This window comes from Tenebrio molitor, chromosome 4, assembly GCF_963966145.1.
Source record: "Tenebrio molitor chromosome 4, icTenMoli1.1, whole genome shotgun sequence".
Classification (NCBI taxonomy): domain Eukaryota; kingdom Metazoa; phylum Arthropoda; class Insecta; order Coleoptera; family Tenebrionidae; genus Tenebrio; species Tenebrio molitor.
Window position 1 is genome coordinate 5,348,088 of NC_091049.1, and position 15,343 is coordinate 5,363,430.

The 15,343-nt window shown below is 43.9% G+C and overlaps 1 protein-coding gene across 1 annotated transcript in view; it reads right to left on the minus strand.

Annotated features, from left to right (window-relative positions):
• vex (somatomedin B and thrombospondin type 1 domain containing protein vexed) overlaps nucleotides 1-15,343 on the minus strand; it is a 66,288-nt gene that overhangs the window by 6,853 nt on the left and 44,092 nt on the right. The window contains exon 3 of the mRNA XM_069045115.1: nucleotides 4,204-4,327. Within this exon, the coding sequence (XP_068901216.1) occupies nucleotides 4,204-4,327 (124 nt within the window). The remainder of the gene's footprint in view (nucleotides 1-4,203; nucleotides 4,328-15,343) is intronic.

Sequence of the window (15,343 nt, forward strand, 5' to 3'; positions counted from 1 at the left end):
AGCGAGAAAATTTGTACAGTGGAAACATCGAAACAATGTAAGTGCGCCCTCGAAGGCGTCGTATTATTTTTACGTCGTGTTAAAAGTTGATCGCCGCCCCCGCCTCGAAATCCTCGACGGCTCGTCTTAATCCAATTTCCGTGGCCCAAAAAAACGTCAAAACTTTATTATGGCAGCCTCGGGACGGCCGCTCCGACCCGTCCGACTTCCTATCTTTTATACAGTCTCTGTTCGTGAATCCTCTGAGGTGTAATCGCTCAGTTCAAAGAGAGAACGCCTTTATCCGGAGCCCCGATCCCGCGGGACCCTTCTACACGAACGTACAACACCTGCGGGCCCCGATTAGGCGGCCTTGGCCGCGCACGGGCCCCCTTCGATGCCGCTCCACCTAATTGATTCGACGAGCAACCCGGAGTGGAGTTATTTTATTTTTGCCGTCTGGCTCACCTGGAGCGGTTCCGCCGATCCGGGGGTGTCGCCTCGAACCGGGCACGATCCAATTATCCGGATGCAGGATCGCCGAAAAAACAATTGTCTCCCGGGTGCGCGGCTTATGCAAATATTTAATTACAACGCGGAACAGATGACGAAAATAAAAAAAACCGTATAATTATTTCACGCTTCAGACTCGTCCCTAATTGTCCTGGTTCGGGGGCGGGGAAAAAATTTCCTCCTTTCTCGCAATCAACAAAGTGCCGCCGCTAATTATCGTTCTTTTTCAGACGCGATGACGAGATTCGCGTTTTTAACCGCCCCTGGGGGTGGGGCGCGGCCCGCTCTGCTTGTTTAACAATTAAACGTGCTGATTTGATGGTTTTTGCACGAAACTTACCGGTCAAGGTAAAACACTTGGGGCGAAGACAGCACAGGGGTGGACGCGTCATGTTTTTTTAATGGGAAGCATCCCCGCAGTGGCCTACTTTCCCCACGTGAACATGTAAGGTTACGCCACGCACCTACCCCTCGAGTGAAAACAATCCCACCCCCTTCCGTTTTTCCTTTTCGAGATTTGCATTTTGCACCCCTGCCGAGATAGATTTCCCGGTGCCGTCATCAGCCACCACCGGCGGTCCTTTGCGGCCCGTAACGAGCGAAATAATTACGCCATGATACACGACCGCTAATGAAAACATAGCGCCGTTGCGGCCGCCCCGTCCTCGCCGCCTCCCGCACTCTCGTTGTGTGTGCGCGGCGCGAATTAATTAGAATGACCGCGGCCGGTTATTAAGTCGCCCGGGGGTGATTAATGTGACGAAACGTCGCGGGGGGCGGTAGTCCCGCCGCCTCCGTCTGACGGACGAACACCGTTAATTACGACATAAGACGAATCACGAGGCGGGTGGTGTTGAACGTACCGTCGCCGCCCCCCGAGCCGAGCGATCCACGCGTGGTAAAGTTGGCTCCACTCCGGGGAATTTTCAACAATTTCCATTTCTGAATTCTCAGGGGGGCGGCGCAAGTTCTTGGGAGTTTAATGGCCGAGACCGATGCGAGTTTGATTAGGGGATTATGTTGCGATTAAGGGTGAGGAGATCGGGGGCGAAAGAATCACCCCGTTGTTCCGCCAAATGTCAAATTTTTGAGCGATCGCGGCGCCGCTCGCGTCAAAACATCGCAAGGGGAAAAGCGACAGAACCGTACTCGGAGAAAATTGAAAAGGAAAATGAAGAGACCAGTTTCACATAAACGAGTCGGGGGTGTTTACGTAACGAATACGGCCCCCAGCCAATAAAAAGGGCAAAAGAAACACTGAATAAATATTTGAGACGTCATAAAACAACCGCAGGCTTGACCCCGGTTAATTTTTGACGAAATAGGCGCACGAATCACGCATCCGCCTCCGTAAATATTACAAATAGGGAGTTTACAAATGCGGGGGTAAGATCCCCGGAGGAATCGAACGGCGCCCGGACCATCCGGAAAAAGGACGCGTCGGGAGCGCTCCGTACATCGTAAAGTCTGCCGACGCGGGCGCCTCCGTCACTGAACCTCCCCTTCCCCCTTTTTTGTTTTTTCGCCCCCCCGAAATGATATCGAGTCGGCGGCGGCGAGCAATCTCCTAGAAAACAAACTAACATCGCTCCACGCCATCGCGATCTTTATTGACGATAACTCCGGAAAGATGAGAGCCCCCCTCTCACCCGACGAATCTAGTTATCTCGAAAATCCCCGGCGACACGTCGCGAACAATCATCGGAGGCGGCGTTTCTCGTTAGGACGGCGCATCTAAATGTTGCCTAAGCTCCGCTTTTTCCATATCAGAAAATCAAAGCTGCCGTACGCGCGTAATTGGCACAATCGCGCGCGGGCACGTGCCCCCGGCTGGGGGCGGCCGTCCGAGAACGTGTCCTGCAGGAAAACATCCCGCCTGATCGAATCAGTAGTGATAAACAGACGGACGCCGGGATAATTAGAGGATTGTTGCTGCTCGCCCCTTTGTTTTCGGGCTCGCACACGGGGCCCCCGGGGGAACTGGCGGGTCAATTCGGTTACGAACACGGCGAGGGGCGGCCGCGGAACGTCCGTACCGAATCTGGACGAGGTGGGGGCGGTTTGACAGGGAGACCTTGAAAAGTTGAAAAGCTGCCGGGGCGGTTGTCGGGGGATCGGTCCCGGGTTGTGACCGCTCGAACGTTCCGGGACGGCGAGGGCTAACCGAACGTGACGACGGTACGGCGAAATTGCGTCGGGGGCGGCGGATATTCACGATATTCGGTTTGCGGACCGAAGCGTTCGCAGATGGATTTGTTTTTCGATAAATACATCGAGGGAATAACGCGCAGAACGCAGACACCGCATTTCAAAAAGCTTCGAGCTTTCCCACATGATGACCTTGAAAACTTGGGCAGGTCGTGTAACCGCAACTGATTACAACAACCTGGCATTGTGACCCCTCAAACTCTTCAGAATGATTACGGCTATGCAAATAATTTATTAGTTAAGCGAATTTTCTTCTGACCTTGACACAAATTATTCATGACTTTTTCATTTCATTTTACCGAATGTATCGAAAAGAAAAATTCAAACCAAACCCCTGGATGTTCTGCACTCGTCATCGTCAAACCTGGCAACGATCCCACAGTTTTACCCTACGACCTTGAAACCTTTCACGCCCCCTGTGTCGACCATTAACACAATTAAGCCCAACTTGCGGGTACTCAAACTTTTCCCGATGACAAGACCTCCTCGTTCCCCGATAATGTCACCACTGTCATAATCTCCAGTGTGACTTGCCCGAAACTTTACCCTCCGCATGGACGCCCCCAATAACTGTCTCACACTCTCCCATTCCCAAAAGCGAATCAGCTTTTCCGACCCAATCGCCATCGAAAACACTCCCACGAAATTTCGATACGATCGTGACATTTTAACGCGACGACCTTGAAAAGTTCGAAAGCTCGTCACACCGCCATTAGCGGAATTAATCCCGGCTCGTGAATATTCCAACTTTTCAGGACACGAAGACCTGCCCGATTGTGCTGTCGGTTTCGCTGAATTCCGCAGATCGTGAAAATTATTCGAGGAATTCGTGTTTTGAGGTCCCGTCCGTTTCATCTGTTGTTCCACCGGAAGCTTGTTTGCCGTTTGCGGTGGTACGACTTAAAAACCGACGCTACCGTTGTTCGTCGAGCCTCGTGCGGAATCCGGTGACAATCCGGGCGGTTTTGACCCGGTGACCTTGAAACGTACGGAAGCTCGTGCCGGGGCTATTTATTGAATTAACCCCGACGTGTGGGTACTCAAACTGTTCAGGACGACGAGCCCTATCTGATGGTGGCGATGGATCGGTTAAATTCGCTCGTGTGGCAGATTTGCGCGGGGAAATCAATTCTCGGGGTGGCGGCGGCCGTCATGTTCCGTCCGTCTTGGCGGAATTATTGGTTTTTTGGGGCGGCCGCGTCCATAAATCACCTCTTAATCTGAACACGTGTACAATTTAATCTCTGTGATAGATTATCCCGGTCTAAATTAATTGATCGATGGTGGTGCGGCTCTAGCTTTGGGGGTGTTGTGTGCGGCCTTTCCCAAAAATAATTCACCACTTTATAAGCGCTAGACGTCACAATATATGGCAAATGTATTTTATGTTTTCCCGGGAAAACCGTGCGAATGAATGCGTAATATCGCCGGGGAATGGCCGACTTTATGTTGCTTGCGTAAAGTGTTATATACGGGGGCGAGGGCTGCTTTATGGACACTTACGTTTTCTGGGGGTCGTACTGGGGGTAGGCCTCGGGATCTCTCAGACGCAGGTTCTTCCTGATGTCGCTGGTCGCGTTGGCGGTCCTGCTGTGGGACAGGGATCCGGGCAGCAACATGGCGATCTCTGCCAACACAAGAACAACGATTATTTCACTCGATTGTGCTCGGGGGCGGTATCTTGATGAATGAACGCCGGAACGTGGCGTTAATCTTGATGTATCGTGTGTAAATGGGCATTTTTTCCGCCGCCGCGACGCCTACAGGTGCCCGCGATCGCGCCGCCGCTGATTTATCGCCGCCGCCGGACCCTCCGGAATCTGATTTATTTATTTTTATCCGGGGCTTTTGTTGCCGCCGGCCGTTCAACTTCCGCTGCTTTATGGCCTTATCGCCGGACGACTGTCCACTTAACCTAAAATGGCCGCCGTAACTTACACCACCCGCCGCGCCGCCATCTTTCACTGTATACCACAATAAGAAAAAAAATCTTCGTGTAATTACAATAATAATACGAAATATTTTTAGGTCATTAATTAACTAATTAATTATCGATCTGTCTGCGTATTATGGAGTCCCGCAAAGCTCCACTCCGGGGCCAAACATATTTTTCTCGTGTATTTTTGCTTTTTCGTTTAGCGAATTCGATTTTTTTTTGCAGGGTAATCCCGGCAGGATCCTTTTTGTATCCCGTTTGGAAAATAATAAAATACCCGCCGGCAACACACACGCCCCCGGCGAGGTCTAATGAACACCGCCGCCTTCGCCGAATTAATTAATTATCGAACAAAAATCAATGGAGAGAACAGTTGGCCGTCATCTTTGCGCCAGATTGTGGCATCAAAGGGGGCGCCTCCACCCCCGGGCCCAATTTATCAGTTAACGCTCCGGCGGCTCTTTTGTTTTTATTAATTAAACACCGTCAAAGCGAGGCAGGGTGTCACCGGGATGCATCAAATAAAAATGGGGCGACCGGGCCGCCGCCGCCGCCTCCCGATCCCGGCGACGTAAATTCAATCGGACATTTCGATCCGTTATTGACGTAAATAAAAACTGCAGTCCGGGGCGGCTCTTCCGCTCGCAGATTTTTCCATTTCCCATTCGGGAGGCGGGGGATGGCGCGCGGCGGCGGCGGCTTCTTAACGAAGTTTTCGGTTCAATGGGGGAATCTGTTAAAAGTGATGCGGGCGGTGCGGATCAAATCTCCATAAATATGTAAATGGGACCGTGATCTTGGCTAAATGTAAAAAATCCCCAACGATATTGCCGTTTTCGTGTGGGCCGTGCGTAATCTTAAAGTCAAAGTTGCAGACGTTTCCGATAAAAAAAATGCGAATCGGGACGAAGGAGAAGTGGAGAATATTAACGAAAGAAATAAATTCGTACAAAATAATATTCCTTATCTGGCTACGTGATAACTTCAATCGCACAGCGTTAAATGTGTAGAGGGTGGAGACTGAAAAATTTCCAAAATTTATATACAGGGTGTATCTGAAATACGTGTGTTAATTTTAACCAGTGGAAGCACTCGCAAATTTATTAAACTTTTCTCTATAATATTTTTACGAAAAAGCATTACAAATACAAAAAAGTAGCAAAAAATTCTCATGGTTACAAAAAAAAAAAAAAATTAGAAACGACTTGTTTAGTAAAAATTGGGGGGCAAAAAATCTTGGAGGAAAGTTTCATAAATTGGGGAGTTCTTCCACTGGTTAAAATGAACACACGTATTTCAGATACACCCTGTACATATTTTTTTAAATTAAAAAATAAAGATCCAGCAGAAAACAAACTGAGAATAGGATATTTTTCGAAGGGAAGCCTGCGGAACAAGGCCTGCTAATTGTCGGCGACCCGAAGGATAATAAATATGAAGGGTCTGATCCCCCAAATCCGTCGTTTTTCGCCGCCCCGAGTGAATAATTGAATCGGACCGGACCCATCCGGACCCGACATCGGGATAAATAAAAGTTAGCCGAGTTGGTGACAGCTATCACCGTGGGGGCGGCTGCGGCGGCGGCGAAACACTAAAACATCTCGAAACTCCGGCCGAGAGGTCCGTAAATTGGCTAACAAGTTTACCTATAAATCTTTCTTTTGTGTTGTGTCAAACTGCTCTCTTACTCGTGAGAGCCGTTCTTATCGCCGCCCCCCGGATTTTTCCTCCCGCCGCCACCCCCTCGGCGTCGCCGAACAAACGGGCGGACGTCTCCATTGTCGGCCGCAAATATGACGGTTTTATCTAGCGACGGCAGCCGCCCCCGGGACACCGCCGCGTCTTAAGCAACTCGGCCGGAGTTTAATCGAACTCGCCCCGGACCGACTTAATTATCGACGATCGCGTCGCTCGTTTCGGCTCCCCTCTCGTCGCCATCGCTCGTTCCCCTCCCGCCGCCATCGTTCATCCCCCGTGCCGTATTTAGCAGGCAAAGCAATATAAATTGCCCCTTGTCGGGCTCGACTTACATCTCCGCAGTCTTGTAGCCATTCGTCTTCACCATTCACCGCCTCCCGGATTGATTAGGTGAGCGACTGGAGGGGGATGAGATTCGCGTGTGTGCGTGTTTGCATACGTGTGCGTCTTGTTCGGGGCGATTTATTCGACGCCCGTTGAATAATTCAGTGGAGTTTAAAACGCGAGGGCGTTAAATGAACGTGTATGCAAGGGATACGTTAATTATTTAGTCCGGCTTTGGGGACGGGGTGTTGTAATGAGACCGTCCGGGGACGGTTTATTAGTGGTGGCGGTTACACGTGATCATCACTCGGGACGATCAAATTACACCGGTACAAGTGCTACAAAAATGGCGCCCGAGGGGAGGCACGCATCTCGAGGAGTGGGGGGAGGGGACCGACACGCACTCGTTTCACCCGCGCAGCCTTCTTGATTAACTCGCGAAATTCAGTTGTTCCCCAGCCCCAGCAAAAGGACACAACCCTTGTAAATATGCAGTCGATGTATCACCCCTTAATTAGCGGCGCACCGCAACCACCTAGACTCTGCAGGATGCACACAGCCCAAAACAAAGCACATTCCAACTACAGCAATTAGGCAAACAATAATTGCACCGCCGACTCGTATCAGACGGTAATAAGCTAATTAAAATTGGATCAAAGCAGTCGTCGACGGATCGACCAATGAACGCTCGTTATCGGGCGGTGACGTCACCGTCTTAATTGGATGCGGATAGTGTACATCGGAAGATATCCCTCCCACTACTTATGAAGGCCAATATAGGACAAATTGATATTTTCTCAATTTTTAATAAATAAAGTAATAAAATGGTGAATAAATATCCGTTTTTAGGTATCATAAAGATCACCGAGCAAATTGATATTTTCAATTTTTAAAGAAAATATCCCCATTCATAAAATCAGGCATATTTTAACAAATTTTATTTGATTCTCGGACTCCGTCTTTGACTCTGTTCGATCATGAGCCTTTACAAATATTAAAATTTAGCTTTATTTCAATATAGGGGACCTATAAAAGACGCACCCTCATTTTATTAAAAACTAGGCCTCTTTTAGAAGAGAGATAAAAAAGATTGTTGACTATAACAGTTACTTGTGTATCAAGGCCAAAAAGTGCATTTTTTTCGTACGAGTTTTCTAGTCGAGGCGAAGCCGAGGCACTTTTTGACCGAGATGCCCATTAAATTTTTTAGGCGACGGCACGAATTATAAAGCAAAAGACACTATTGCAAAAATTACAAATTAATTTTTTATCTACTTTTTTCAAATAAATACATTTATTAATACATATTTACAATTTTTTTTATAGTATTTTTTTCAGCTTGCCAGCAAAACGAGACATTCACTATTTGCGATACAATCACTTACATATTTACATAATTTATGGTGACAAGACAATTATTGCGTTTATCATCTGCGATGTCCGGCGGCGTGTTAGACATTTATTCATCACTTTCTCTGTTGTATTACACATTTCTTCATCACGCTGTTGCTATCGATTATACATGTGAACGTTCATTTTCTGATTATGCACCAAATAAGTACCAGAAATAAACAATACAACACTTTTTCGAGAAAATAAAATACTTTGGTTAAATTTAATTGTCAAATTTTCACTTGTTTTCAGTCGTTTTACTCGGTTTTGTCGGTTTCGTTGTTAATTTACTAAACACTTAAACAGACCAACAGATAGCGCCACGGTCCAGGATCAGAAAAGCGCGGCCGAAAAAGAGTTACTTTTCGTCCGCTTGGGAGTACGTAAAATTACCTTTTTCATTAAGGGTGTCTAAAAAAGAAATTATTTTCCGATTTAAAAATAATTGTCAAGGAATTAATGAGTCCGTTATACTCGTATGTATTCCTAAATCTGCATTGTGCAGATTATATTATTGTACACAATTTGTTACTATTACATATTAACTGTTGTCTACTGAATAATGACCTCATTTTGTTTAACGAAGGTAACATCTGGAATTTCGATGTGTGGTGAATCGAGAAACTGGTATGTTATATTTTGATATTTTACTCAAACTGCTGTGATATGACCTTTGATATAATTACACTTACGGAAACTTGGTTCAATGATTTAATTACTAACTCTGAACTGTTTCCAGTTGTGCGTTGTGCCGTTGTGACAACAAATTTTCTGTTGTTGGTCATTCTAAGGGTGACGGTGTCCTAATTGCTTTTGCCAGTAATATTAACTTACCTGTTAAATCACAATACATATGTAATTATAAATAGAAAAAAATAATTCTTTTTATTGTTTTAATTACATAGTTTGCAAATTTAAATTGAGTCACGTTGAAACAAGTTGTCTTTTTATTATATTATACAGGGTCATTATAAATGATTGTCTCATCGCAGTAGGCGTTGGTGCCGTAGTTGAATGTGCCGCAAGCTTCATAACATGAGTGAGACTAGTATCGCCGAAAGGTGGCACTACGGGCGGTAGTGGAAATCTGTCTACTAGTTTGTCTAACGTTGCGAGGGTGGCGGCGCATCCAAAATTTGTGTGGTTTTTCAACGCCAACTACATGGGACAAAAATTTATAATGACTCTGTATATTATTTAATAATGTGAATGTATTTAATTTTATTTCTCTTTGTTTTCTTGTTGCACAATTATTATTGCATAGGTGCAGTAATTTAGAGTTTTTGAGATTTGTAATTCGACAACAAATTATGTAAATTCGGTCTGGTCCTAACAAAAATCCAATCTCGAACTTTCCGGCGCAGAGCACAAAACCCAGCCTCGCCACCCTTAAAGAGGAATGGATCGTTGACAAACAGCTGACACGTGAAGAAAGTTCCTCATAAGTCTGATGACATCTTCCTTTTTACTCTTCCGTGAGCATTCGCGAGGGGCAAATTTAAGAGGAAAGACAATAAAATTCAAATCTCAACAGGATCACATGTCTCGCAGCACAAATTCATTTCACTTTGTTTCGGTGCTGTATAAATTTACTTATTTAGCGTACTCGCTTTGTCAATTAGTCACATTTTAATTCACACCAAGGCAAATTTCATCCAGTCAAAACTGAAATCAAACATTCACCAAAACACATTTATCAAGGTCACTAATTTATTTATAACACCACCAAATCACGATTACTTGTGGTGTTACGTGAGGTGTGTTCAATAGTTTCATAGAAATACCTCTTCCAACGGTGCGGCCTCTCGCAGAATCTTAATCAAATAAAAATAAGTAACACAATGTAACGTAGCATCAATATCAATAGGTTTTTCTTTTCTCACAAACTGTTTTGTAGTTTTTGCAAAAATACCATCCCAAGAGAGGTGCAGAAACATCACCAAACGCGAAAATCTAACAATTTAGAAAATCTAACAGATTTAATCTTCACTTAGACCCACAGAAAAAACAATTTTTATAAGTTTAGGAGTTTAGATGACAATAAAAGATACAGAAAATCCATTTTAATAAAGATTTATTTTGTTTTTACATTCCTGTGAGTACTGATGAATCATCTTTATTCCTTTTATTCTCTTCGTCTTAATTAATCAATACTTAAAGACTATAGTATTTTGTTTAAAATATCAATTTGTCCTGTGTAAGTAAAGCTCTCCCTCTCCGGGTTTTTACATCCCATTCCGGGATAAAGCTCCGGCAACAACGTTCCACAGCCCGACTGGATTTCCCTAATGTGTGTTGAGGGAATGTTGAGTGCATCGGGCATAAATCTACACCGTTTCCAACCCCCCACGCCTTCTACGACGCTCGTATTTCATAATAAAGCGACACCTGTGATCCGCACGTAAACCCTGCGAGCCCGTCGAAAACCGCACGTGTCGCACGCGGGGCGAGGGGAGCTGTCGACGAGATTCAAGCGAGAGCGCGAGGGGCGAGTCCGGGACTGTCGTAAAATCGCGCTGCGCTTTATGGGCCATTTTGACTCCGTAAAATTCGAAGGACGTTCGAGGCGACATTCCGATGCGTCCAGGTCCGGACCGGTGAGCAACAGGCGATGGGATTTTCATTAGAACGACGCGGCGTCCAACTCGTACGAGAGAACAAAATTAGTCTGTTTCGAAACGAGTCCGGTCCTGCCCCTCCGCAAATAAACCGATCGGGCGAGTGGAATCGAGACTTCGTCACCGGAAACCGTCGGCATTCCGGAAATGCCGACGTCGTTTTGTGTGGGGGCCCAAAAATAAATCTCTCCGCTGCGGCCTCGACAAGCCGGCCCTATAAAATCACAAGAATTCGACCCTGACGATAAATCGTCCGTAAACGATAATTGGGATTAATTGCAACGCTAACTAGACAAACCATTTACAATGTAAACAACATGTCGGACAGTCGACGGGACATCAATTACGACGGCGGAGGGGTCGGATAAAATTTTTTCTTATCCAACCCCGGCGCACTGTCAATGCACCGTCTTGTTGCGTGCTCCAAATCTAATCCGGGACTGGATATTTAATTGTTTTGGACGAGGGTGTGAGATGGGGGCCGCGTGCTTGGAGCCGGCGGGGTGCATCAGTGCCCTTTCGGGGCAAGGGAAAAAGTGCACCTGTGTGGGAGTGAAGCCTGCTTGCTCGGTGGGAGAGCTAATTATCTAGGTTTTTTCTTTTAATTATTGTAATGATACGAGCAAGGCTCAGTTTGTACTCGGTCTTATAAATGTTATTAATAATCGTTTTATACAGGGTGACTTTGAAAGTTGTGCAGATATTTTAACCAGTGGTGGAACTCCACAATAGGTAACGATTGAGCCAATAATGCCTTGTACAAATGTTGATATTTTTCTAGAAAAAGGGGTTAAAAGTTTTTCAAGAAAAGTTTGGGAGCCACTGAATTTTACGCTAGCACGGCAATCTACGATAAAAGATTTCCTCAAATGATACTTCCCAATCCAGGAATTTTTGCAGCATCTTCGCGATTTTGGGTGTTTGAAATGCATTAGCGCGATCTTGGCCGTCAACGAGAAGATTGCATTTTAGTTGCAGAAGAAGAAATTCTTCACGAAATTTAAAAACAGCCACAAACAAGTACTGGGCGTTTTGCAAATCACCTGGGAGTTTCTCAGTTTGCGAGTTCAAAACGCCGTTCAGGAAATTCGTCAAAACAGAGGCACTCTGAATTGAGTTCGGCTTTCTTGGACACGAGGTGCTGAAATTTGCATTGCAAACGATGGCAAGCATTTTGAGTAACTTCTTTGATGTTTCATTTTCTGCTTTTATTCACAATTACAATATTTTCACTTTGTTGTTTTCTGAATAAGTTGCAGGCACTATTTTATCACTACTTTACAAATTTTATCAAAAATTCCTGATCAAACACAAAAAACTTTAACGATAAAAACCACACATAACGTTGAATGACAGAAAAACTGCCTGCCAAATGTGAAAAAAGCGGTTTCCAAACAAACTGATTCCTTTGATTCTCTTGTAAACTTGATTCATACTTTTTTAGTCGCTATGTATACAATTGGTGGTCTCAAACGCTACTTTATAATAAATCATACCTCATGAATTTTATACGTTGGAATTATAATTGTGCATTTTATTATTATTGTCTGATAATGGAGAAAATCTATAAAATAAACAATAGGAACATTTTAGATTCGTAAGAATGAGTAATTTACCAGCTTTACCAGCCAAACGCGACGCAAGTGGTAAGCAGATTTTTCGATGAAATGTCAAAGAAACGTCAACGATGTGCTGTTGTTAACCTGGAAAACAACTTTTCGAGCAACAATTATCCCAGAATAAGTGGTAAAATGGGTTTTACCATTGAAGATTAAGCATTAATAATTAATAATTAATTAATAATACATTTTCGGTAGGTAGGCAACCGATAAAACAAAAGATAAGGTAGCATTCTTGATTTTTTTCTTTTTGATGGCTCGCTAGACGAGAAGAGAGAAGATTTTGCTCAAATGCGTCCCATCTGCCAGTAGGTCTCTTGATTTCAAAATAAAGAAAAGTAAAAACAGCAACATCTGACTCAAAACAAAACAAAAAAGGCCAAAAAATATCTCGTTTTTTTTTTACTTTAGGCTTGGTTTTGACATGTAGATAGCAAGAAAATTGAACTTATACGACGGAATTGAAAATGCAACCCGCAATACATTTTCAAAGTTAACGTGGATTTTTGTTTTATTGATTTAAAAAAACATGAAACATGGTTGGCTGTGCAGTTTCGTAAATTTTGACATAAACGTCATTCGCTTGGTTAAATAAAATTGTAAAAGAGTTTTTGGGAAAAAATGTATTGTCTGCATAAACGCGTAACGGCAGAATCCTCATAAATCAGGATCATGTCTGTTTTCTCATTGTTCGAATACATTTTAATCATCGTATTTTAACTTTTCCGTAAATGTCAATTGTGACAAATGAAATTATTAGAAGCAAAGCCATCGTGGATTCATAATTTCTTTTTAAAACAACACGATATTGAAAATATCCACGTTATATAACTTTGGAAATGTATTGCAGGTTGCATATTCAATTCTGCCGGTCTCATTATCTAATGAAATACACTGTATTGTTATAGCTTTACTGATTTAACGTAAATATCATTTTATCGTTTAACGTTCTAAAAAATGTCATCTCATTAATTACTACGTACCGAGTGACAATCAACGATTGAAAATTATTTTGTTATGTTGCTAACACATTTGAAATCTTTAGTTGGCAACATCGTTGGCATGACACACGCAATTTTCAAAATTGAAACAAACGTCAAAAAAATCTATTTTTTTTCCAACGCCAATGTACTTCTTGACTTAACCTAACCTAAATAGAAATGATTGACAGATGATGCACGAGAAGATTTGCACCACCAACTGCATCAGTGTTGCCAATCCACTATTTTGCTTCAATCATTTATAGTCACTCGGTATAATCGTATGATTCAATCAACAATCTGACTTTTATTTTTCACATTCAACAAGTGTTTTTATTTTATCAAGTTAAACTGTACTGCAGTTTTCCTGTAATGATTTTTTTAATTCTTACGCCTTTATTCTTGTACATGACACAAAAACGCTAAATTTTTTGTTTTCATTTAAGATTTTAATGCCGAGAAATAATGTTATCTAATTTAATCGAAATTAATTATTAAGCTTTCAGTTACTTCTTCCGAAAACATTCCCTTATTCAAGCTCCTGCAATTACTTTTTGTGAGTAGGTAATGTTTTTTTAATGGAATATCGATTCGATTTGTATTGTTTTTACGTAATACCATGTCACTCAGCCTGAAATTTTCATTATTTCTAGAGACATTCGATAAAGTACATATTATTATTTTCTACTCTCTCTTACCACATTCTCTACCGATTTTACTTTATGTATTTTGGAAATCTCTTTATTTTCTCGAAAGCCTCCTTGTAAACCGTTTAACTGCGCAATTTCTTTCCTAAACGAACAACTCCAAATGTGGTCACGTACAACTTCCACCTCGGTAAAGTTTTTCGATTTCTTTCTGCTTCGAAATCTTTTAAATCACCCATTTTCTTTCCACTCTTTCCTGATTTTCTGCCGCAATGCCCTTAACAATCTTTTAAGACATTCTTAATGCACTCCCTCCCGTTCATCATTACCATTCTGTTTTCGTTTTTCAACCAATCCTTCGACGATTTAAACAAATTCCCTTGTCCTAACCGAAAAACGCCTCTCTCCAAAACAGATCCTGCAGTTCCGCAGCTGTTCTCGTGCAATCCTGAGAACCCCTCTCTCCCCTCCCTTCGATCATCCCAGACCCATTTTTATCCAATCCAGATTAACGCCCCCTTAATCAGATAAAAAAAAAATAATATTCCCGATTTCCGCGAGCCAATTCCAACTTAATACACAATAAATCCGGAGGGCTTCCTCCTTCTTGGGTGGAAGATAACACCGTGCCCGGGGTGAATATTTGCGAACCCCTTCGCGAGCACAATTAAAATCGGCGGGCGGAGGAGGTGGGGGCGACCTCCGGTTATTTGTCTCCAAACGGGGGATATTTTGGGAGTGAGGATTGTTGCCGTTTCGATTCTCGCGACGACGCTATTTAATTAAGATCGAGAGTGCGTGTGCAGGACCACTCGCGGTTGTAAATCTCCACTCCGGGGGATTATTGGGGGCCGGTGCGAATTTATGGCGGCACGGCTTCATCGACAGCTTCTTTATATTCAGGCGACGTCGCCAGCCCCGGCTTATGTTTGATTTCGAAATCCGCGCTCACCCTAATATTGGAAAAGTTTCATTAAGTTCACCCTGTGCTTATTAACCGGACGCCGCCCGCGCCCCCCGCGGTACTCATAAATTCCTCTCGACGCGCAGCGGAGGAGGGTTTCCTCTTTAAGTCCCAACACTCCACATTTCTCCACACTCCTATTCAAACAATTTTCCACAGTAGGTACATGTCAAAATAACTGATATGCCTCCCCTCTCGCGGCCATTTGCAATCCAACCACGTGACCACCCGGCCGACTTGATCCCCACATCTAAGGAACACATTCCTGTTTGAAGTGGTCCTGCCGAAGGACCCCTGATGAATGTGACAATTTCAAATATTTCACGATCCTTTCGACGAGACGACATTCCTCACCTGCCGACTGATCCGATCGTCTACAATTCTGAAATTCATTCCGCGTTGAAGATTTCAATTGACGCCGCCTCAGAGGCCCGACATTAATAATTTTTTCCGTCGCAAAGTTTA